The sequence below is a fragment of the Calypte anna genome, chromosome 17 (genome assembly GCF_003957555.1).
Source record: "Calypte anna isolate BGI_N300 chromosome 17, bCalAnn1_v1.p, whole genome shotgun sequence".
NCBI lineage: Eukaryota > Metazoa > Chordata > Aves > Apodiformes > Trochilidae > Calypte > Calypte anna.
This window is the reverse complement of record NC_044262.1, coordinates 10378311-10400989: the sequence shown is the minus strand read 5'-3', so window position 1 is coordinate 10400989 and position 22679 is coordinate 10378311. Positions and strand designations below refer to the sequence as shown.

The window sequence follows — 22679 nt, the reverse complement described above, 5'->3', positions numbered from 1 at the left end:
AGGAGCTCCCATGTACCCTCCTGTGAATTATGATTCTGGTGAGTAACGAGCTCTGCCTGGGGAGCATCTCCTTGCTCATCATGATGAGAGCTGGGAAGGGACAGCAGTGTCCTGCTCACAGCCTGGCACCTGCCAAGATGAAGGTTTGGTCTGGCTCCCCATGTGGAGAGGGTGATGCTTCTCCCTGGTAAGGTCCATGTGGGAGGGGAAGCCCCAGGAATACAAAAGGCTGGGCAGCAGCAAAGGACTTTTTAAGGCTGGAGGAAGGAGGTTGCTGGTGAACTGTGATGGAGCCATAGGATTTGTGGGGAACAAGGAGAATCCTCATGGGAGACTTATACCTGTCCAGGACCCACTGGGCTTTCTGAGCCTCTTCCTGCTCCTGGCTGGATCAGGGCAGTGGGGGGTGAGCTGGGCTGGGCTCAAGAGAGAGTGACTGAGGGGAGCAGACTGCTGGGCATGGCTGGAGGAATTCTATTCCCTGTCTGAAGCAGGAGAGGGCTGGCCTCTGGCTCCAGGAACAAGTGAGTTGCTCTTTTCAGTCTAATAATCTGTTTAGATGTAAGAATTCTCAGGGTTGGGTGACATAACTCATGAGCCTGGTGTTCTCTCTCTGTGCAGCAGCAGCACCCTGTCAGGAAGGGCTGGGTGGTTTTCTGGGGACTCAGCCTCCCAAATCCCCCCGGGATGGATGGGGCTCCACAGTGAGGGATGGCTTCTTGCTTCCAGCATCCTGACTCCTTGTTGCTTGATTTCTTGAGCATCAGGGATGATTTTGCTTTGAAATGAACATGTGCTCCCAGGACACCCTGCAAACCCAGCACTGGGGCAAGAGCAGAGTCGTGCCCTTCCTGGGGTAGAGCTGGGTGCTCCTCAGCACAGCTCCTGCCAGGGAGATGTATTTTAATGTTGTAATCCATAAATAGCCCTGGAGATTGCTGGGTCAGGAATTTCCTGGCAGGGTTGGAGACCTTGGTTCCTTCCAGGAGCCTCTTTGGGAGAGGCTGGAGCCTGTTTGCTGTCAGAAGTTGGGGGGATATTTTTTGGGTTGCAGCAATGCCTGCACTGTGCTCTTGCTGCTAGAGGGAGGTTGCTTGGGGTGGCCCTTGGGATGTGTCCTCTGTGCTCCTCCTCTCCCTGCACATCTGCTCTTCCCTGCCCTCCCACAGCTCTGCCAAAGGGGAGGGTGAGGGATGTAGTGTAAGAAGGGTTAAACTGGAGTCTGGGAAGAGCTTCCAAGGGATCCTTCATCCCTTCTGTCCTCTCCCCGCCATGCCATGTACCTGTGCCTCTAGCACAGGAGCAGGAGCTGGTTGGCCAGACCTTGCTCCCCTTGGCTACCTCACCCTTGGCAGGGCCACCAATGGGTGGGTGAGTGGGTGGATGGGTGGGTGGGTGGGTGGATGGATGGATGGATGGATGGATGGATGAGTGGATGGATGGATGGATGAGTGGATGGATGAGTGGATGGATGGGTGGATGGATGGATAGATGAGTGGATGGATGGATGGATGGATGGATGGATGGATGAGTGGATGGATGGATGAGTGGATGAGTGGATGGATGGGTGGATGGATGGATGGATGAGTGGATGGGTGGATGGATGGATGGGTGAGTGGATGGATGGATGGATGGATGAGTAGATGGGTGAGTGGATGGATGGGTGGATGGATGAGTAGATGGGTGAGTGGATGGATGGGTGGATGGATGGATGGGTGGATGGATGGATGAGTAGATGGGTGAGTGGATGGATGGATGGATGGATGAGTGGATGGGTGAGTGGATGGCTTCCCTCCCTGGCTGCCCAGCCCTTGGGAACACTGCCAGTTGTGTGCTCGATGTGCCGCTGGTGGCATCAAAGAAAAGCAAGAAGACTTCTCAGTGTGGCTCTGCCTTTCCTGGGCATCACCCTCTTGTACAAAGCCTACAAGTGCATCAGGCCAGGAGGAGTGGGGCCATGTGGGGCTGAGTTGCTAATACCGGGTCCTCTAATAAGAAAATAAAAAACCGCTCTGGACCCAGAAGGTACAATTTCTACTTTTATCATCTAGAAAATAGCATTGCCAGCGGGGGGAAGACTTGTGGAGCTTTGCACTGACTCACGCTTCCTGTTCATTTTCCACGTGAAATACACTAAATGTTAATTTTTTGGTGAGGCCTGTGGTGCTAAATTGCCTCCGCATGTTGAAAGCCAAGCAGTGGATGGATTTGTCACCAGGCCTGGCAGCTCCGTGGAAGTTTCGAGCAGCAGCAGCAGTCCCTGATGTGGGACATCCCTGGAGCTGCAAACTGGGGTGCAGGAGTTTAATCTGGGAGACCCAAGGCTTCCTCTGCTCTGGGGAGCTGGGTGTGCTCTGGAGCTGTTGCACCCACACGGTGGGACTTGGGCCAAAGCTGCTCAGAGGGTCTGGAAATCAGGGCTTGGATGTTCTGAGGGGCTTGTTCACATCCCTCGGAGCACGTTCGACTCCTTGAGTTAAAAATTCTCAAATCCCTGACCATGGCACAGGTAACATGAGATGGAAGGTGGCTGCTTATGGACACCGAAGTGTTTGTGAAGTAAATGGTGTTATAGAGGAAAACAGAGCCCCAGCTTTCTCTGATGCCCCTTTTCCAGGTCAAGCTCAGGGAGTTAGTGGTTGGGGAGATAGTTATTGGGGTTTTTATTTAGTTGGTTTGTTGGTTGGTTTATTTGATGTTGTGGGGTTTTTGGTTTTGGGGGGGGTTTTGGTTTTTTTAGGGGGGGTTTTATTGTCTTTTGTTTTTTTGGGGTTTTTTTGTTGTGGTTTTTTTGGTTGTTTTTTGTTTTGCTTTTTGTTTTTCTGGGCTTTTTGTGTTTTTTGTTTTTTGGTGGGTTTTTTGTGTTTTGTTTTGGGGGGTTTTTTGTTTTTGTTTTTTGTTTTGTGGGGCTTTTTTGTTTTTTGGTTCCTTTTGTTGTTTTTTTTATGTTTTTTGTCTTTTGTTCTTTTCTTTTGATTTTTTTGGGGTTTTGTTTTTTTGTTGTGTTTTTTGTTTTGTTTTTTGTTTTGTTTTTTGTTTTGGGTTTTTTGTTGTTTTTGTTTGGTTTTTTGTTTTGTTTTTGTTTTTTGGGGGGGCTCTTTTGGGGTTTTTTTGTTTCTTTTGGGTTTCTTTGGGGGTTTTTTTTGTTGTGTTTTTTTTGTTGTTTTTTTTGTGTAGTCCCTGGTCTCTGCCCTCTCTCCTCACAGTGTGTCACTGTCTCTCCTTGCCAGGCAGGCAGTGCCAATGCCTGTGGCAGCTTCGTGTCCCTGTGTGGGCAGAAGGAGCTGGGGACGCAGCGTGTCTCCCCACCCTCTCAGGCCATTAGGAGACCCCACAGGGATGTCACTCAGAAGCAAAACACAAAAAGAGGGGAACAACTGTAACCCGGTAACCATGAGAGCTGTGGGAGGAGAAGCAAATAGAGGATGATTGCATATATTTTAATAAACAGAGAAGCAGAAAGGGCAGAACTGAGCTGGCTGAAGAAGCCCGAGGTTGGTGGCTGTGGTGTCTGGCTGCAGATTCACAGCAGGAGAGGTCATGGGGGAGATCTGGTTGGGTTCCCACTCAGCTGGATCCCAGTTTCTCCAGAGCCTGAGCAGTTGGGTGTCCCCCTCCTGGTGTTCCAGTCGCTGCTGGGGAGCTGCCCAGGCTGGGGGAGAGATGGTGTCATAGCAAGAAAGTGGAAGAGTGTTGAGGTGTCCATATGCTGATTGCAGCCTGTGTTTGTAGTGGTGCATGGTTCTGGAGGAAGGAAGGAAATGGAAGATAAAAATAAAGCTGCAGTCCTGTATTTAGCTATAAACCACTCAGATTTTTTAAAAAACATTTTCAAAATTTTTAATTTTTTTTTTTTTTGTAGTGTTTGAAGACTAGGCAATAAACAAGCCTGTCAATGAAATTTTTATTTCATGTGACAACTGCTTGGAGGAAGTAGCCAGGAGGCTGTGGCAGTTCTACAGCTCAGAATTCCTGTGTTCTACACCTCAGAATTCCTCAGATTCCTCCTGGAGGGAGGGTTGCAAATTCTCTGTGCTGATGTCAGGAGATCTGTGTGCAATGCACGTGCACTTTTTACCAAGATACTGGTGTGCAGTGGCTTTAAGTGACTGTGTAAATGATGAAAAAAATCTGTCTCATAGGTGTGTGCAATGGTTGTTTTACTGAACCTTCATCCAGAGTAAGCAAATGTGCCAAATTTAAAAAATTCTGAATTATTTCATGTGCCAGAATAAAGGGATGCATTAAAAATGTAGCTGTTACTGTGGATGGAATGAGAAACTCAGATGAAAATATAGAGCAGAAATTGTGTTTCTGGAGATAATGATATAACTGGATTTTACTACAAAAAGTTCAGTTCTGGGATGCTGGCCTGACCTCACAGCAATAAGAAATCTCACTTGAGCTGGAACTTTGCTGGCTGTTGAAAGTATGCTTGTGGCATGGTTTATTATGGTTGAACTCCAAGAGAAAACACTTAATTATGGCCTTTTTGTGTCTAAATTAATGTCAGATCCTCCTTTGCAATGCAAGCTCAAGGTGGTCAGTGAACTTCCATGCTCCTATCAGCTGATCCAGGGGGAGTCCTTGAGTTTGCAGGAGTTTGCCTTGATTTCTCTAAAGACCAACTTTTGGATCAATGTGTAACACAGAACAACCTCCCTGGTGCCCAAGCCCTGCACAGATGTGTTGCTTGGTGCAGAGCCTTGTCTGTAGTGTGCGTATGGCAACCAAAAGGAACTGAAGAGCCCTGGGGGTATAGAATTAAGTGGCAAACAGCATCAATGAAAATTATCCTAGGCTCTGGGAGTTAGTTGCCTTGTCTTCTGTGAGCTGTGTTCAGCAGAAATTTCATGTGCTGGTTGTTCTTCCATAAATTCAGGAACAGCAGCTGAGCAGGACCTGGGGACCTGGTCAGCTGGGGAGTTATTTACAGGAGTCTGAGTTGTTAAAGGCAGGAGATCTGTGGACACTCTGATCACATCTCTGCAGCCAGCAGGGACAGACCTGAATTTCTGTATTCAGCATTGATCTTCTTGAAGCTCTCTTTCCTCTACTTGCTCCTGTAGCATACACTGGAAGGAAGCTGTGGGAAGGTGGTAAGGGTGGGATGGAGAGGCTGTGGGGGGGACCCTTGGGAGGGCATCTGGTGGGATTTGGAGCCTTTCCCACCTCAGAGTTAACATGTGAGGGACAAAGAGTCAGCTCACTGCAGAGGTACCACATCTCCTCTTCCAAACTCTCCCCGTCCCTCCCACACTCCACAAAGGGTCTGTGATTTGGGGTTGCTGTCGTGACATGGATAAATGTCCCTGATGAAGCCAGAACCCAAAGGCTCAGGACCTGTCATCTTGCCTTGTGTGTCTGTGTTCTGGATTTACAGCATGCAATGGCTTTAATTGCCTTGTGCAGCTTCAGCTCAGCCCTAGTCTGTTGCAATTAGCAGCTCTGGATGCTATGGGGAGGGGTGTAGTACCCCTGCTCTGGCTGGTGGATGTGGTTTGAAAAGGGAGATCAAAGAGCAGCTCTTAACCCTCTGAAATGTTTGAGAGGTGGTGAAGTTTTATCTCCTGGCTGTGTGGCAGTCAGGCTGCATCTTGCTGGCCGTGCAGAGCTGCCTGTGCCTGAGCAGTCACCTTGGGTTTCTCTCTCCCAGGCACTCTGATCCCCCCACCCTTGATCAGCCCCAGCAGCACGCCAGGGGACAGCTGATATATTCTCCCGGCCATGACTCTTGGCAGCTGGACAGACGACTGACTCATCAGTGTTCACAGTTTCTCATTTAATACCGAGGCTGTTCAGATGATTTAAGTGCCAGCAGCCCAGAGGAGGTTGTGCTTCTGCTTCCAGCACGGTTGGGGAGCCATCGCCTTGCTGCCTCCCATCCACACTTTTCTTGGCGGCGGGGGGGGTGTGCGGGGCTGGGGGTGGATCTGGCTTTGGTTGTCAGCTGTAGATCTATCTTGTGAGCGGGTTTATTTCCTCCTGGCGATTGCGCTTTTCCATTGGCTCCTTTTCTCTCTCTCGTTATTTGCCTGCCGAGGAGCCAATGTCCTGTGCACGGTGCTGCCCTGCGCAGCGGGTTGCGGGGAGCTCCGGGGGACGGGGCTCCGCGCCGTGCCCACCCCGCCGGCCCGTCGCCTGAGGCCGGCAAAGCCCCTGGCCACCCATGCCCCCGGGGGGAGAGCTCTGCAGGGGGGGCACCGCCGCCTGCCCCGCAATGTAATTGCAGCTCCCGGTGCGGGGCAGTGCCGGGGTGCGGGTTGCGCGGGGCTGGCCCCGGAGGAGGTGCGGGGGTGGGCAGGGCAGGGCAGGGCAACCCCCCCCGGTCCCCTCCTCATTGCCGCTGCCCCTTTCTCTCCCGCAGGCTCTCGTCGCCCGGCGGCTGCGGCGGCGGTGACGGCGGCGGGAGCCGCAAGAGCGGGGTCATTCTGGACATCGCCGCCCTGAAGATGACGGAGCTGGAGTCCGAGGTGCTGCCCCTGCCGCCCCGGTACCGCTTCCGAGATCTGCTGCTGGGGGACCAGAACTTCCAGAGCGACGACAGGTTCGGGGGGGGGGTACACAGGCGCCGAGAAGGGGGAGGGAGGGAAGGACGGAGACACAGCTGGGGGGTCGCTTCTAGGGGCTGGGGACATAATGCTGGGGCTGGGGACAGGAACTGGGGTGGGGACACACGCGGACCGCGCTGCGGGGGGGCGGAGGGGCCGGAGCTGCCCGCGGTGCTGAAGGCCGCGGGGCCGGAGCTGTCGGCGGTGCTGACGGCCGCTTCCCGCCCGGCGGGAGACGGGTGCGGGAGGAATCGGAGCCCTTGGGTGCTGGGATGTGTTGGCAGGAACCAGAGGTCGTACCCGGGCAAGGGAGGAGATGTGGGTATGGAGGGCAGCGAGTTGTGTGCGGGGATGCTTTGGACCGAACAAGAACGCGTGGATGTTCCGGGGCTGATGGATGTGCCAGAGATGCTGAGGGTTGGGAGCTGTTTGGTGTACTGGGGAGTCTGCTGTGCCCGGGAGTTCCATCAGGGGGTGGCAATAAGGAAAAGGTGCATCTGTCTGTGGTGTGATACAGTTGGTGAGGGGATGGTGAAACTCTAGGTGAAACCATGTGTAGAGTTTGGGCTGAGTGCCCACGTTTATTTGAGAGGCAACGCTCATCCAGCCTGTTCTCGGGGTGGTCTTTGGAGCTGAGGATGCTGATGGGAGCAGAGTGACTCTAAAGAGCTGCTGTGAATGTGGAACAGCTCTCCCTTTCCTGGACTGTCCAGAGAAATGGCTTCTCTGGGTTGAGTGCCAAGCCTGTTATTCCTGGCTGGCTGTCAGGGATTCATTGCCAGCTTGAGTGAGCTAAGGCAAAGGAGGAATGCCATGAGGGGCAAGTGAGTTTCATGAGCACAACAATTAAATCAAGTGGAACAAGAACAGCCCTTCCTTCAACTCTGTTCATATCATAAAAATCAAGGAGCTGCAGTGCTAAAGGGGATTCAATAAGATTCTCATCTTTTCCCACCAATTAATTGTGTGATGTAATCAGAGAGAGATGTAAGGAAGAGAAAAAAAAAAAAAACAACACCCTTCAGGTGCTGGTGAGTTAGCCTTTGGGTAGCTGCTGTGTGGTTGGTATTCCTGCATGGAGCTTTCTGTGCATCTGTATTAAAATGTGGTTTCATTTATTTAATGTACAAAATTGTCATACAAAAAAACAAGCAAAAAAAACCTAAAACAAAACTGCAATTGGGTTTGGGAATGCCGGATTTATGAATGTTCTAAATAAGTGTTCCTAACTTCTGCAGCTGAATGAGAACTAATAATTTCTTAAGATGAGGCTGGGATCCTCAAGATTTTAAAGCCCAGCTTTCTTTAACAGTCACTGAAACATTAGTATAGTTTTGTGGCATCAGATGAGTGGCAGAATGTCAGTTCCAGTGCAGAAACTGCATTTCAGAATGGTTATGATAAGACTCATGATAAGTTTGGAGTTCAGTGTTTTAATAGTCTTCATATTTAAATATTTGAGTGGAGCTGAAATACAGACGACAACTCCAGGTTGTATTTTTTTTATTGCTTCTCACTGATACACCCCTTAAGCATCTCTTTAATCTAGATGTGTTTCTGATTCAGAATCTCTCTTTAATTTTAGTGTGGGGGTACTCTGGGTTATCTTGGTGAATTCATTATTTCTCACATTATCTGTGTTTCACTGGCTTCATGTGCTGCTGCCTTTGTTTGAATTTCCCCTTCATCTGGAAAATATTCACCATGCTTGGCAAGGCCAATCTCTGAGCACATATTTGCTATTTAACACTCTTGGCTTCACTGGGAATTGAGGTGAGCCATGGCCTTAGGCTCTTGGAAATGCTGCTGTTAGGCCACAGCTTCAGTCCAAGTCATTAATGATCCTGGGATCCTATAGCTGAAAGGACCTGGCTGGTGTAATTATCACCAGCAGATTGGTCTGTTCCAAACTGGCTGAGGAAGGAGCTGATTTAGGGAAGCAGAAGAAAAGCAGAAAGCCTTTGTGGCTTTGTTGTCCTGCTCAGCAGCTCAGAGCTGTGATCTGAACTGTTGTTTGTTGCAGCACTGGCAGGGATGTGGTGTCACACAGCTGAGGAAAATTGCCCCCTGAAAACAGCCTGGGAATTGGTAATGGTAAAACAGAGCTCGTTGGACTTGCAGATGTAACACTGCAGGAAATCACCTGTTGCACCAAATATCTAATTAACTTCTAGCAGGGATGCTGTAAACTTTCTCATCTCAAACATCTGCTTTTGAAAAACTCCCCACGATAGTCGGGCAAGGAAAGTGAGGAGGTGTCTGGTGCCAGCAGAAGGCTGGAAGAGTGGGAAGCACAAGAGGATCCCAGGTCCCACTGCTCCTGGAGAATTAGTGAAGCCGAAAAAGGCCAAGCAAAACTGTTTAGAGACAGAGTTTGAGTCTTTAAACAGCAAAGGTATTTATTTTTGGATCCGGGGAAACCCCCAGCTAGCGCTGGACAAGGAGTTCCAAGGGTTAAGGGAAAGGGTTAGGATATTTATACAGTAAAAGGGTAGGTTACATCATCCTTACATACATATTCATAACAGGTGGAGTCTGGGCGGAGTTGTCTTTTTGGGGATGTGTTCGGGGGTCTTTGGGGGTCTTCAGATGAAGTAACGAAGTCTTCCTCAGGGTTGAACTTTTTACCTCTCTTGCTCTTGATGACTTCATCCCCTTGTTATAGAGGATAATTGGACCCTTGCAATAAAACTTCCCCTTATCTGCTAGCTCTGGCAGCCTCATCCTGCCTTTCGTGCCTGTGTTTGCACTCCCCCAGTGCCCAGCCGTCTCAGTGGTGCCAGAATTTACACTTCTAATTATCTCCAAGACAGAAGTTAATCCTGTTAGGGTCTTGGTATGTCTCATCTGCTTTTGGTCACTTCTTTCTTAGTTTATCCCTGAATTCTACTGGTTATGAACATAAATTCATTAACATATATTACAAGTTCTAATTCTACATAAAGTAAATTCACACAAACAGTTTGGCCTGATCCACTCTCTTCTTCATTAGAACTGCTTCTGTTAGAGATGTATTCACCCATCCTCATCACAGAGAGTGCTGAGGAGACACCAACACTGGTGGCTGAGCAAGCAGAGGGCTGTGGTGTGGCAGGAGGAGAGAGCAGGAGCTGCAAGAACTGATCAGTGGCTGTGTGTTGGGACAGGCAAACCAGGCTGCTCCTGGCTCGTTGTTCTTTTTCAGACTGTGAAAGGTGAAGGCAGTCAGTCTCACCACGTGAGGCTGGCTCTGTGGCAGGTAGATTGATTGACATGAGAATTCAAATTACACTTTGTGGAGGATGGTAATAAATCAGCCAGGAAGCAAATAGGAAAAGACTGGCTGGAAGAAGAATGGGGGAGGTAAATGGATTTGTGCAGCAGAGAGAGAAAAGCCTTTTGAGAAGCGGATCTGGCAGTGTCAGATGGAAGTGCTCCTTCCAACATCTTATTCATATTTGGAACTCACCACCACGAGGCACTTGGGAGAGTTGGGGCTTGGCTGCAGTGAAGGCAGTCCAGCTGTATTTAAGTACCACGCTGGACATTTTTACAAGGCATATCTGGAGGTTACAGGCACAGGATTAATGGTCATTCAGCTCTGAATATCCAGCTGCTGCAACCTGCTGTCTCAGGACATAAACCTGACTGGGGAGAACCTGAAGGGAATTTCTCCTTTGGGGGGAGAAGGTTGTTTTTGGCAGCACTGAAGTTGCCTCACTTGTCTGGTATAATTCCTGTCTACTTTAGAAGTTCCTTTCCCTCTTTTTGAAAGCTTCTGTCAACATCAATATGGGCAGCAAAAGCAATCTGTCCTGCTCCTCATGGAGGAGTTAGTCTCTTACCTCCCTGATGTGTTGCCACTGCCATCAAGCAGTTAAGGTTAAATTTATATTGCTGAGCCTGTAGATGCTGAGCCTGTAATAAAAAGAAGGTGAAAAACTTGGGGGCACAAATGCTGCTTGTGCCTGGCTGCCCTGGATGTGGGAGTCCTCAGTGCCTGTGGCAGAAAAAGGGTAAGGGAGGAGAAGGAGCTGCCTGAAGCACCTGATGGGACCCTGAGTGCTGGGCTCTGTACAGAGGGCTCCTGTCCCATGGCCATCCTGGTGCTGCTGATAAAGGCAGCTGAGAAAGCACATCTGCTGAACTGATAAATATTGTTGTATACCACAAGCTGTGGCATCCCTTTGATCTTCGCTGTCCTGACTCCAGCAGGTTTTGATCTCTTTTCTTGGGCAGTGCTGACAATGGAGTTGGTACACATATAAAAAGGAAAAAAAACAAAACAAAGCCATAAATCAAATGAAACTGTATCTCAGAGAATTGCCATTAGGAGCTTATTTGTTGCCTAATTTAAATAGTCTGAATGCTTTCCAGAAGATTGTCGTCAGAAGCCACAGGCCTATTTACAGTAGCAAGATGTAATGGATGTCACTTTGATTAAGTGCATTTTTCTGAGGCTAATCATCAGCAAAGAATCATTTGATGGATGAAGATGTTTGGAAAACTGCTTGTGCAGAAGAATTCAGGAACATCTCTATAAAAATTTTAATATGTCCTGTTCCCAATCAAAGATTTTTTGGATGTTGCATAACCAAGAAAAGAGACTTTTGACTACTGGGGCCAATTCTTTTAAGTTTCTACATCCAGGCTAGATAGAGTTTGAAAACTTCTTTGTCTGCTAACTGACATCTGGTGTCTTGAATTTGTCACTAAGTGGTGGCTCTAAATTGTTGGTTGGATTATACTTGGCACAAGCAAACCAGAGTGCTGAAATGTCAAGCTCGTAAGATCTTACCCCTGCAGTTTCCATCCTAAAGTGCCCCAAGTGACTTCTTCATCAATTACATCATTACATTAATGGATCTGAACAGTTTGCTGTCCCTCTCTCAGGTTCCTTGACTGCGTCTGCGGTTGAATCCCCACTTCATTGCCATTAATGAGCAATTTCTCATTTTATTTGGAAAATGCAGACGCTAATTGGAAAATTAGAAGTTCAAGGGATTTATTTCTGTGATGATGAGGTAATGTCTGTTTGGGCTGTACCAGCTGTGCTGGGGGAGGCTTGTACCCAGGTTTAGGAGATCCCTCTGTGTGCCAGTCCCATTCACCTCTTTGCATGGAAGAGGAACCAAGGAAGCTGCAGTCCTGGGAGAAGCTGCAGTCCTGGAGGGCCAGGTCCTTTCCAGCCAGGGTGGCTGCAGCAGGTCCCTCCCTGAACACAGAGCAGATCAGTGCCTCACCACTGCCCTCCTCAGATCTGCTCCAGATGTGATGTTCTGAGGGTGTAGAGGGTGCCCGGGGCACCTTTCTAATAAAGAGTTTGTGTTTTCTTGTTATTGGGAGTTTTTTCTTTGGATGCTTCATAGCATTCCCAGTGATCACTTCTTCAGCCGTTGTGAGAAGTTGCAGTGGGGATTAGTGATGTGCTGCCTCAATGGAAGGGCTGTTTGGAGGTTTTTTAATAGATATTTTCTTGTTATTGGTGTACCTCTGAGCGTTCATCTTACGGCAGAAACCTCTGGACATCATCAGGAATATTAGCAAAGTTGTGAAAGTAATAGAGTAAGAAAAGAAACGCATTTATCTTGTAATTACATCTATTGTTTTGTTTAAAAAGTCATTATTCTTTTCAGGGATATTGCTTTTGCCAGCAGCAGCAGACCCTGGTTAGCAATAACTGTGTGCATGTGGCAGGCTGGAGGAGGGAGTGGAGCATCCCGGGGGGGCTGCAGCCTGTGCAGCTCTGCTCTGATGAAAAGGAAGAACAACATTGATTTTCAGTTATTTAGCACAGTTTAACACTAGGGGCTCAAATTTCCATCCCTCCCTGGTGTATTTTCTGGGTTTATTTGCTTTCAGTTTGGTTTCTCTCTGATTTATTGGGAGGATGGGCTTGGAAGGGAGAAAGTGGAGTTTCTGGTTACCTGGGAGCACCTGTCCAAGTGCAGGGAAGGTGTGGGAGAGGGTAGCAAAGGTCCTGACTACCCTGAGAGTGGTGGCTGTCATCCCTGCAGAGCCTCAGGAAAGGTTTTGGTTTCTGTTGTGTCCAAGAGCAGAGGGGAAGGGCCATGGGGAAGCATGGCAATGGCTGGCAGTGAGGTGGGTACATGGTCTGGAGAGCAGCAAGTGGCAAACATTGGTCTTGCTGAAGGAAAAATCAGCACCTTGGCAAAATGAACATTTCTGCCCAGCTCAACTGGTTGCACAGGACATGCAGAAAGCCTGAACTGAGAAGTTCCCTGCAGAGAAACTGAAGATGGGGAGTGCAGAGTGGTGTTAAAAGTGTTGGAGTTTTGGGTCCTGCCATGGCTAATGGGGGCAAAGCTCCTTCCATGTGTCCTTTGCATGAGGGAGGGGACACAGCCAGTGGCTTCACCTGGATGGGAGCCTTGTGCATCTCTTTCTTGAGGCTTCTTGATGACAGCTGAAATGTTCCAGACATCACCTGACACTGGCTTGGTCAGATGTAAGATCTTGGCACAGACCTACAAGGGACCTGGGTCCCTTTTGCACTGGGGAAGTACCATGAACATGAGGCTGTGTCCTCAGCTCTGATGAGGAAACACTGATGTGTGTCCTGGCAGCAACCCCTGTGTCTGCAATGAGCAGAGGGAGCATTGCCCTTGCCTTGGGTGAGGGTGGGAGATCAGGCTGAGCCCGGAGCTGTCAGTGCTGCTGTGCTGAGAGGATGAGGAGCAGCTTGGCAGCTGGAGCTGTAATTGCAGAGCAGGGATTGCATTGTGCTGCTGTGTTGCCTTGTCAGGGTTGCATCTTTGCTCCCAATTTTCTGCTGCTCTGAAAGTGATGCTCAATCTTTTTCCTCTGCACACCCTGTTTGGGGACTGACTGAGCCCCCCTGCTCACTGCCTTGGGAGGACAGGGGCTGCAGCCAGCCCTGGTCTCACCCCAGCTCTGCTTGGGTTGGGGCTGCTCTTGTGGCCCCCAGTATGGTGGTGGCAAAATAGGTCACAAGCAGAACCCAGAGAACTCTGTGGGTAACCTCCCTCTGTGGGTAACTGTGGGTCTCTTGTAAGGCATCGTGGAGGCTGTTTTGTGACAGAGGGGCTTAGAGGGGAATCCAAGGCCAGAAATCTGAATCAAAGCATCTCTGTTTCTTGAGAAGTTCTGCCAATAAAGAGGATTAATTCTCTCTTGTCTACATTTTCCAGCTCTTCTTATCAAGAGACACAGGAGCACGTTGCCTTCTGGAGCCTTGCAGGCAGTGCAGGTTTCCTTGTCATGCTGCATTTGTCTTTGCCCCCTGGCTCCTGTTTGGACCCTTAGCAAAAAGGGAGCTTTTAATTGGCAAAGAAAATAGCTGCTGTTCCTCCTGACAGCCCTCAGCCCTACGGGCACTGTAGGGATCTCACCAGCTGCCTGCAGAAATGGGCTGGCAAGTGAAAGGCTGAGCAGCTCCTGCCTCCAAGTCCCTCAGTCTTTCCGTCTCTTCTAGCACCAGTCTGTAAATTTGCTGGGTTGCTGCAACACCTGTATTTTTTTCTGTTCTTTCTTACCTCTTGGAGAGTTTGGCCTGTAGATTATGCTGCTTCATTGCACTGTATGAAATGAGGATGTTGAATTTCATCTGCCAGCGTGACCTTGTTTCCTTCCTTTGTGGAGCATTTCGTTGCCCTTGGAGCAGCCAGGTTTGCTCAAGACTGGCCCTCTGGGGCTCTCCTGATCATCTCACATCAGGAGGTGGCCTGGGGCTGTCAAGGAAAACGTCTCCTGCCTGGGAGAGAGGGGAGTTGCTGGGGAGCAGGTGGGGAAGATGCTCAGCAAATGTCAGCTTGAGACCTTGCCATCCTGTGGGCAGAAGTGACACTGCTGAGAAATGTGTTATCCTGTCAGGAAGCAGTAGAAATGCTTAGGAGCAAGGCAGGCTTCTGCCAAGAGAGGGTGTTTTTCCACCTTTGAGACTGCTGGAGTGAGAGCTCCTCAGAGCAGCAGGAACCCTGCTCATGATGCACACCCAGGGCTGGCAGAGCTTCACCAGCCAGGGCATCACCCTCCTCCTGGGCAAGGGCTACCAACCTCTGCTGGCCTCAGCCACCACTCCTGCCTTCTCTTCTGGGTTTGTTCCCCACTGCTGGCAAGGAGGAAGCAAACACTCAGGCTTTAGAGATTGTCTTCAGTCTTCTGCTGGGTCTGAGTTGATCTTGGAGGTGTTTCTGCTGGGGTAGGGGCAGCTGGCCAAGGCAGGCTGCGTTATTTCTGAGTGCCTCAAACCATCCCCTAGAGCTGTTTTACTGGTGTTTTTTAACAGTTTTTTTTTTTAAAGATAAGACACTGGCTAAAACTTCTCCTTTCAGCCCAGCTATGGATCTGATTGTGAGCAGAGCTGCAGAGACTGAAAAACTCATTTGCTGACGGTTCATGTGTCAGCCTGGGCTAACAGCTCTGCATGGGAGAATTGCCTGAAAAATTCCTAATCTAATAAAATGGGGAGTAGTTGGTTATTAGGAGAGGCTCTAATTGAAATAAGTGGCACGCACACCAGTGTGCTGCTTTCGTCTGGTGTTTGTACTTCAGTCACAGAGTTTGTTCAAGGACAGAAAGGGGGATTTGGTGGTGCCTGGATTTCTCAGTGAGAAGTTACAGCTTCTGGCTGGAAGGACATTTATTCCAGGGAGCTATTCAGCCTCTGGTCTTCAGCTTGGATTTGGAAGACGGATTTGCTTCATTACAGTTTGAGGCAATTACACCCACACGGCTGAGAGCAAAGCCCTGCTCTGACACTTCAGTTCCCACTTTGGATGACTTGGGATTGGTCTTTCCAGCCAGGCAGAGCTGTTCCTGCTCCCTGGCCCAGGGATGCTCCTTCCTGAGGAGCTGCCACACAGACCTGTAGGAGGGTGCTTGCCCACCAGCTGGCGTGAAAGCAAGGAAAGAGATCTTCATCTGGAAATTCCTCAAGTCCTGTTCACCTGGCACTGGTTCCAGCTCAGGGAGTCAGCACTGTGAGGTTTTCCCATGTGGGAAAAAACTTCACAGTCTCATTGCAGAGTGGAGATTGAGTGGAGGGATTTAAAGCCCTGTAGATGTGGTGCTGATGGACATGGGTTAGTGATGGGCTTGGCAGTGCTGCATCAACAGTTGATCTTAATAGTCTTGATGGTCTTGATGGTCTTTTCCAACCCAAACAATTCCATGATCTCTCAAGCTGTCACCTCAGAGCTGCTGCCCAGGGACTGCTGTGAGCTGGGAGGCTCTGCTGCAGGAGGTGATGGTCTCTCAGGTCATGGCAAAGAGAAGGGGACACAAAGAGCCATTAGATCTCATCAGCCACTTTCATAGCTGACATTGAACAACTCTTCCCTTTCACCTTTTCCCAAAGTGCTTTTAAAGCTCAATATTGTCACTTTGTGTTCTTCCCACACAGTGTCTGCACTTAGGACTGCCCAGTGCTGATGGGGATGTTCAGTGCCTGCAGCTATGGTGCTAAAAGTCAGAGGAAAAGCAATTTTGAGCCAGCTCTTGTTATGATCTCTAATGGGAAATGTTTCTTTCTCGCTAAGAACTTGTAAATGCCTTTTACTGCTGGATGCAGAACTCTGTGGCTAAGAAATGTTCAAACTTCCAGGGTTCAGCAGCACAAATACTTCTGCTGACAGAGCTGTGCAGCACACACTGTGTGTGTAGGGGGGATGGCTGCCTGCCCAAGGGCATGGGTTCAAAAAAAACCAAAACCAACCCCACCAACACCTATGAAAAAAAGCCCAGCCCAGCTGTCAGCTCTCCAGACCCAGGGATGTGCCCCTGTGCAGGAGTCCCAGCAGCAGGTTGAGGTTAAACCTGAAAAAAGTTTCATTAAGTAAATCCAAAGCCCTGTGCTGATGTGTTGAGCAGGGAAAGTATCTTCTGCTCTGTCTGCAGTGTGCAGGTTTTTCCAAGAGAAGTGGACAAGGCTTTGCCCTGGGAAGGAATCCAGCCTGGGTGTGTGTGTGTTATGGTTTGTTCATGATTTAAGGGATGCAGAAGTGGATGCATGGTGCCCAGCACAGCTCTGCCTGGCTGGCTATGGTTGGCATTCACCCCTCAGGGGTTGCTTTGCCATCCTGTGCTCTGGAGGGATGTGTTTTCCATCCTTTCCCATCCCCCAGCTCTGGAGGGATGTGCTGCTGCAGTGGGAATGGGTCTGGGAAGGTGGAGTGGGATTTCAGCTGAAGGAACAGTGAGCTCCGTGGTGGGGAGCTGTGAAAGAGGGAGATGTAAAGTGTCTGGGTGAGTCCTGTGCCCCCTTTCAGCAGTGTGGGGGCTTTTCCCATGCCAGGGAGACCCCTCCATGCCCTTCCCAAGGAGGATGGCTGGAGAGGTGCAGTGGGCGCTGCTGCTCCAGTGTGAGCACAAGAGTGGGGAGTTCTGCTTTGGGCTTCCAGGGCTCCTTTTCTTGAGCAACTTTTTAGAGCTGGAATGATTCTCACACCTTTAAAAGCCCTTTTTTCCTCTAAGCTGCCCTGTTTCCTGCTACCAGGTCTTAAGGAGTGAAGGGAGTACAGCTGAACCTGCTGGTACAGATATTAGTGCAATCATGATATAATTTAATTTTGATCCCATTAAACACCCTTAATGATCAGAGAGCTTCTCCCTTGGTTTAATGGACTCTTTTGCAGATGATGAGGCTGCAGGATGAGACACTTGTTATAAATATCTGTTTATTAAACAATTTTTCTTCCTAAAAGCTTCTGCCTGGCCAGAATGGGTATAAATGGAGAGGATGGTGTTTGCAGTTCAGTCTTGAAGTCGCAGTGAAAAATTTGGTCCTATTCCTTTTTGGTTTTGGATGTCTTTATATAAAGAGATGAGAACAGGCCAAGCTTTTTTTTTTTTAGTATATATAGTGTGCTTTTTACTTGAAATGGGTGAGGCTGCCAAGACTCGGCATCCCTGAAACAGCATCTGCTGTCAGCCTGGCTCCTGGGATGGATATTCACTTCCCAACAGATGATTTGGCCATGGGAGTTGAACCAGAACCTGCTGAGCAGCAAAGACCAATGGTGTATTGGTGTATATTAACTTAAAAAGTTTTTTCCATGGCTTTAGCTCCCCCTCATGCCTTCACCCAGGGGTGCTCAGCAGGAAGCAGTGCAGCTTTGGTTCTGCAGCGCTCAACTTTGGGGAGAATTTCAGGAGTTTTCATGCAGAAGAGGCCCCTGGGACCTCTTACATCAGGGATGCAGTGGTTACCAGAGTCACCTGCACCCTTCCCTCACTTATTTTGGGGTACAAAAAGTGTGTAGGTACCCTCACTGCCAAAGACCTTCACTGTCCCCTGGCTGCTGAGGGTTCAGGAACAGGGTGCTGGGTTTGCACGGCCAGGGCAGTGTGCGACAAACTTTTATTTCCCTTTAATATTTTGTTGCTTGTGGCTGGATGTGCCCCAGAAGACACCCTGCTTACCAGAGCCCCAGTGGGTGCAGAGGGCAGGGACCCCCAGCTCGGGGCAGAACTCCCACGTGCTGCTGACTGGCAAATCCATTTTTCTCCTGGAAGTTAAAATAAGAAACATGCTCGAAGAGCAATGGTCTGACACAACCCCTTGTTCTCATCCTTCCCACACAGCTCAGTGAGGCTGTCACAGGCTCCGTGGAGTTCATGCCTCATTTCTGCAGCACCTTGTGAATTCCTCTCTGTGTGGACTTGCTGTTTTCTCTGCCTTATGTAAGGTATTACAGAATTAATCACATCAGGAACAGGAAACGTATGGCAAATGGTGCCTGGCGTGATCCAGTGACCCTGGGGAGGGAAGAAAATTTTATTTTGTGAGACACAGTTGGCAGAGCTGATGCACAGCCCCAAAGTTTCTCCTTTGAAAATTCATCTTTTTAAAATAACAACAACAAATCCAACCAAACAACCAAACAAAAAACTTTTAAGAAGGTTTCCAGATGCTGAAATTCTCCACATTTTAAGCAGAGCTGTTTCACAAGTAAACCTGCTTTGCAGTTCAGCAGAGCACTTCACTGGAATTTTAATCCTTTAGTAACAAAGGTGCCACAAAGATGTCATGCAGGAAAACCTCTGAGTCCTTTAAACTGTAAAGCAGGGATCACTTCAGAATTTTAAAAGTCTCTGTGAAATTGCTCCCTGGGGGGGCTCTGGGAGGTGTTCTGCAGCTCCCAGCTCATTGAACACCATCCTGTGTCTCTATCCAGGGCATCCCCCAAAGCTCTGGAGGGCACAAGGGGCTTTTTCATCTCTTGCTGCGTGTTGCATCCCCTGGAAAAGCTGTGATGAGTCCCCAGGGGTGCAGAGGGGTACTGGGTGATGTGCTGGGGGTGAGGGCTGTCACCCTGCCCTACTTCCTGCCCTCTGCTGGGGGGCTTCCCATGCATATTCAGACTTCACCCAAGGGCTTCTCCTTTCCTCACAGGCTTGAGTGGCTCTGACAGGTAGATGGGTACCTTCCCTCCTTCCTTCAGCCTTGTTGTCACCTTTTTTTAAAGAGCTGGGGAGAGATCAGGAGTCCCTGCAGAGCCCCAGGGTCTCACCGCTTTTACCCATTGCGGCTCTCGGGGTCGCGGTGGCTCTGCTTGGGGGGGGGGGTTTATTCAGCATCTGCTGAGCTCTGCTCTATTTCTTCTTCTCCTCCTCCCAGCCCAGCAGTCCCCAGTTACCAGGCTGGGTTTGCAGCTTTCATGTTCACTGAACCACACTTCAGAGAGGTAAAAATGGGTTTGCAAAAGCTGCAATGACAGTTCTGGGCTTGGTGTCATGGTTACGTAAAAGCCCCACCAGGTCCTGGAGTCACCAGGGAGGGTCCCCGCCCAACCCTTATGGGGGTCCAGGGCACACGGGGGACACTGCTGGGCCCCCCAGTGGTTGCTGGGGCTGCTGTGGGCACTGCCAGGAGCCTCGGGTGTGTGGCAGTGTCTGGAGTCCCTGGGCTGTGAGAAGACTCTGTCCCCAACACCAACATTTTGAATTGTTAATGTTAGAAATGTTAATGTGGGGAACTTGGGGAAGAAGAGAGAAATCAAAGGCCTTTCCACCACCAGACACCCCAGCCCTCTGTGGGTTTGCAGCCTGTCTGCAAGCACTGTATCTCTTGTCTTATTTTACATAATTTTCCCATCTCTCTCCATCAGCCTGGCCCTTCAAAGGCTTCCTTCTGTTTCCTGCTCTCCTGCTGCTGCTAAATATGCTCTCCTCCAAGTTTTGTAAGATGTTGCCTCTTCCCCAACCCTCCGGTGCTCTGGTTGATTGAAGAAACCTCCTGAACTTTGGAGGAGCTGCTGGCTGAGCTGGGGAGCTGGAGGAGGTGATGGAGGAGCTGCTGCCAGGAGCTCTGGGGCCATCCTGCCCACCCCAGGCTGAAACAGGGGCAAGCAAAGACCACAAAGCAGCCACTTAATTCCTGCCTGTGTCCTCCCCATCTTCCAGGCACCTCCTGTGGCTCTTCTTGGACACAGCTTCCTGCAGCTTTGCCGAGGGATGGGTGGAGGTTGGGGTCTCCTCTTCCTCCTTTTAGGTTTTTTTTGGGTTGCCTTGGTGCCAAGGGGGATGCACAGGGAGGTGGAGAAGTCTCCCTGAGGCCACCATGGTGGGACATGGTCCCATGGGGCAGGAGGTCTTCAGAGGTGACACAATGGATGTGGGGGTGACATTCCCTGTGGGGTGGATGCTCTGGTGGAGACTCTGGAGTGGAAATTCTTTGCAGCGTGGTTGTGGTTTTGGCAGGAGCTGCTCAGCCTGGTTGCCATCCCAGCCAGCTGCTGTGACAACAGAATTCCCTGCAGTTGGTGAACTTTTCCTGAAATGCTTTTAGTGACAGTTTAATAATAACACTTAATGCTTGGTACAGAGCTTCTCACCCCTGGAACTGAAATGTTTTCCTAGGAAGGGTAAGGATCATTATCCCCTGTGTTCCTGGAGGGAGAGGGGGAGGAAAGAAGCTGGATTTTATTTGTGAGAATAATTATAATGAGTGGAATTAATCAACTATTCATATGAATGGTGTTGCTTTTTAAAGACAAACATGGGGAAAGAGCCCCAGATACAAAGGAGAACTCACAGTGGTGGAAATCCATCTGACAGCTTCTGGGGGAACTCATCAGTACCTGTGGTGCAAAGGCATTAACCTGCCAAGGGAGTTTGGGGGGATGGAGAGCAGTGAGGAGAAAGGCAAGAAAGGGCATAGGGTTGACTGGGAGCTGGCACTGCAGAGAGCTGAGCAAGTTCCTGCAAAGTCACTGAGGGCTGAGATTTTTTTTTTTTTTTTTCTTTTCTTTTCTCTTTCTTTCCTTTTTTATTTTCTGTTGTTTTGGTTTTTTTTTTTCTTTTTTAATAGAATCCTAGGATCATTTGGCTTGGAAGGACCTTAAAGATCTTCTGGTTCCATGTCCCTCCCATGGGCAGGGACACCTCCTCCTAGAGCAGGTTGCTCCAAGCCCCATCCAACCTGGACTTGAACATTTCCAGGGATTGGGCAGCCACAGCTTCTCTGAGCAACCTGAATGGTTGTAATAGTCACCCTCCATCCCTGCTTTTTCCCAGCCCCTTTAGGAAGGGTTGGTTCATCTGAGTCTTTTCAACCTGAATTTTCACAGCACGCCACTGAGCTCAATCTGCTGGCTCTCAGCAGCAGTGGAGTTCTGAGGTTCTGCTGGTGGCCATGTGCCAGGGAGGACCTTCCTCATGTGGCTAATGGAAAGAAAATGGAGACAACTTGGAAAATAGACTCTGGATCAATACAAAAAGTACTTTATAAATGCCTTTATTAAGCAGCAGCTCACCAGTGGGTCTGCAGAACTGGGGGCTCACTAGAGAGATGAGAATGAGCCTTAAAGACTCAGTGTCCTGTGCTTCATGGCTGTTTTTGTAGGGAGGCAGCCCCTGTGCATAAAGTTTTTCCTGAGATCCTCACCTGGCCATGAGTGTAGATGTTTGCCAGGAAACCCCTTCTCCTGCCTGAGTTACTTTTTGTGGTTGTTGTCAGCATCTTGATGTAGTTGATACCTTACAGTGACTTCTCAATAAAAGTCTGAAGCCAGAAAAGTCTTTCCCACAGAAAGCTCTGCACAACACCACTTCCAGGTGGTGTCCCAATGTACCAGATCTCTTTCCTAGAAGATTTTGTGAAAACTCAACCCCTTCCCGTGTCACCAGTGAGTTAAGGGGTAAGGTCAGGCTTTAGTAAGTTGAATTGGTGCCTCTGAGGGGTTCTGGCAAGTGGGATGGATGGATGGATGGATGGATGGATGGATGGATGGATGGATGGATGGAGAGCTGCCTGGATCAAAGGAGATGATTTAACAATGCACTTGCTGCAGATTCAATTAAGACTAATGAAAAATCTAATGAAAATGTTATTTTCAGAAATGTTGCTGCTGCTGCAGCCACTGCTCAGTGGTTCCCAGCCCTCTCCCCAGCCCCCAGCCCAGCAGTGGTCTCTGCATAATGCAGGCACTGAAATGAGAAATCAGCAGTTTGTAATGGGCTCCTAAACTAAAATTACACGTCAATTTCCTGGCTCTCAGTCAGATGGTTGGCATGTAGTCAGTGGGGCAAATATTTCTGGGCCAGATGAGTTTTTACTCAGATTTTTATGTCTCCCAGGTTGTTTTGTTGATTATCCCTCCTGGTTTGTGAGGGTGAACCCTCACACCAGACACCCGGGTTGGGCAACACCTCCTTACTCAGACTTCTCAGAACTACACCCCAGGAGCTGCTTCAGCAGCCCAAGGTGGATCCGAGCAGCTCTGTGGGATTCTCCAGGCTTTGGAGAAGTTCTCCTCAGCATCAGGTGCCTCTTTTCTCCCTCATCAGGGGAACAGCTGCTCAAACATCAGCTTTGTTGGCCTCTTCTCAAGGACCTGCAGTGGATCCCTCCCCTCCCTTCTGGTTTTTGTGCCTTGGTTTGTGTTTCAGTGCTGAAAAGAAAAGGTGTCCTCAGGTAGAAGCTCCTTTCAGCAGGAACTGAGTTTTTCAAAGAGTTCTTTGATGGGTTTTTTTGTCGCCTTCTGTTCAGCCAGAAGTATGACAGGAGATTTCTGTTTTCTGCTGAAATTCCCCAGGCCTTTCCCCAATTCCTCTTCTGTTCAGTGTTGATGACATTAGTGCTGAGGTTGTGATTTCAGCAGAAGCCACTTTTCAATCCTGGAATTAATGTTTCTCTGGAATCAGGAGCACAACACAAAGAGAGAC

At 49.3% G+C, this 22679-nt stretch overlaps 1 protein-coding gene across 1 annotated transcript in view; it reads left to right on the top strand.

Annotated features, from left to right (window-relative positions):
• Window positions 1–22679, top strand: part of KCNT1 (potassium sodium-activated channel subfamily T member 1) — a 63749-nt gene that overhangs the window by 5686 nt on the left and 35384 nt on the right. The window contains exon 2 of the mRNA XM_030461435.1: window positions 6368–6547. Within this exon, the coding sequence (XP_030317295.1) occupies window positions 6368–6547 (180 nt within the window). The remainder of the gene's footprint in view (window positions 1–6367; window positions 6548–22679) is intronic.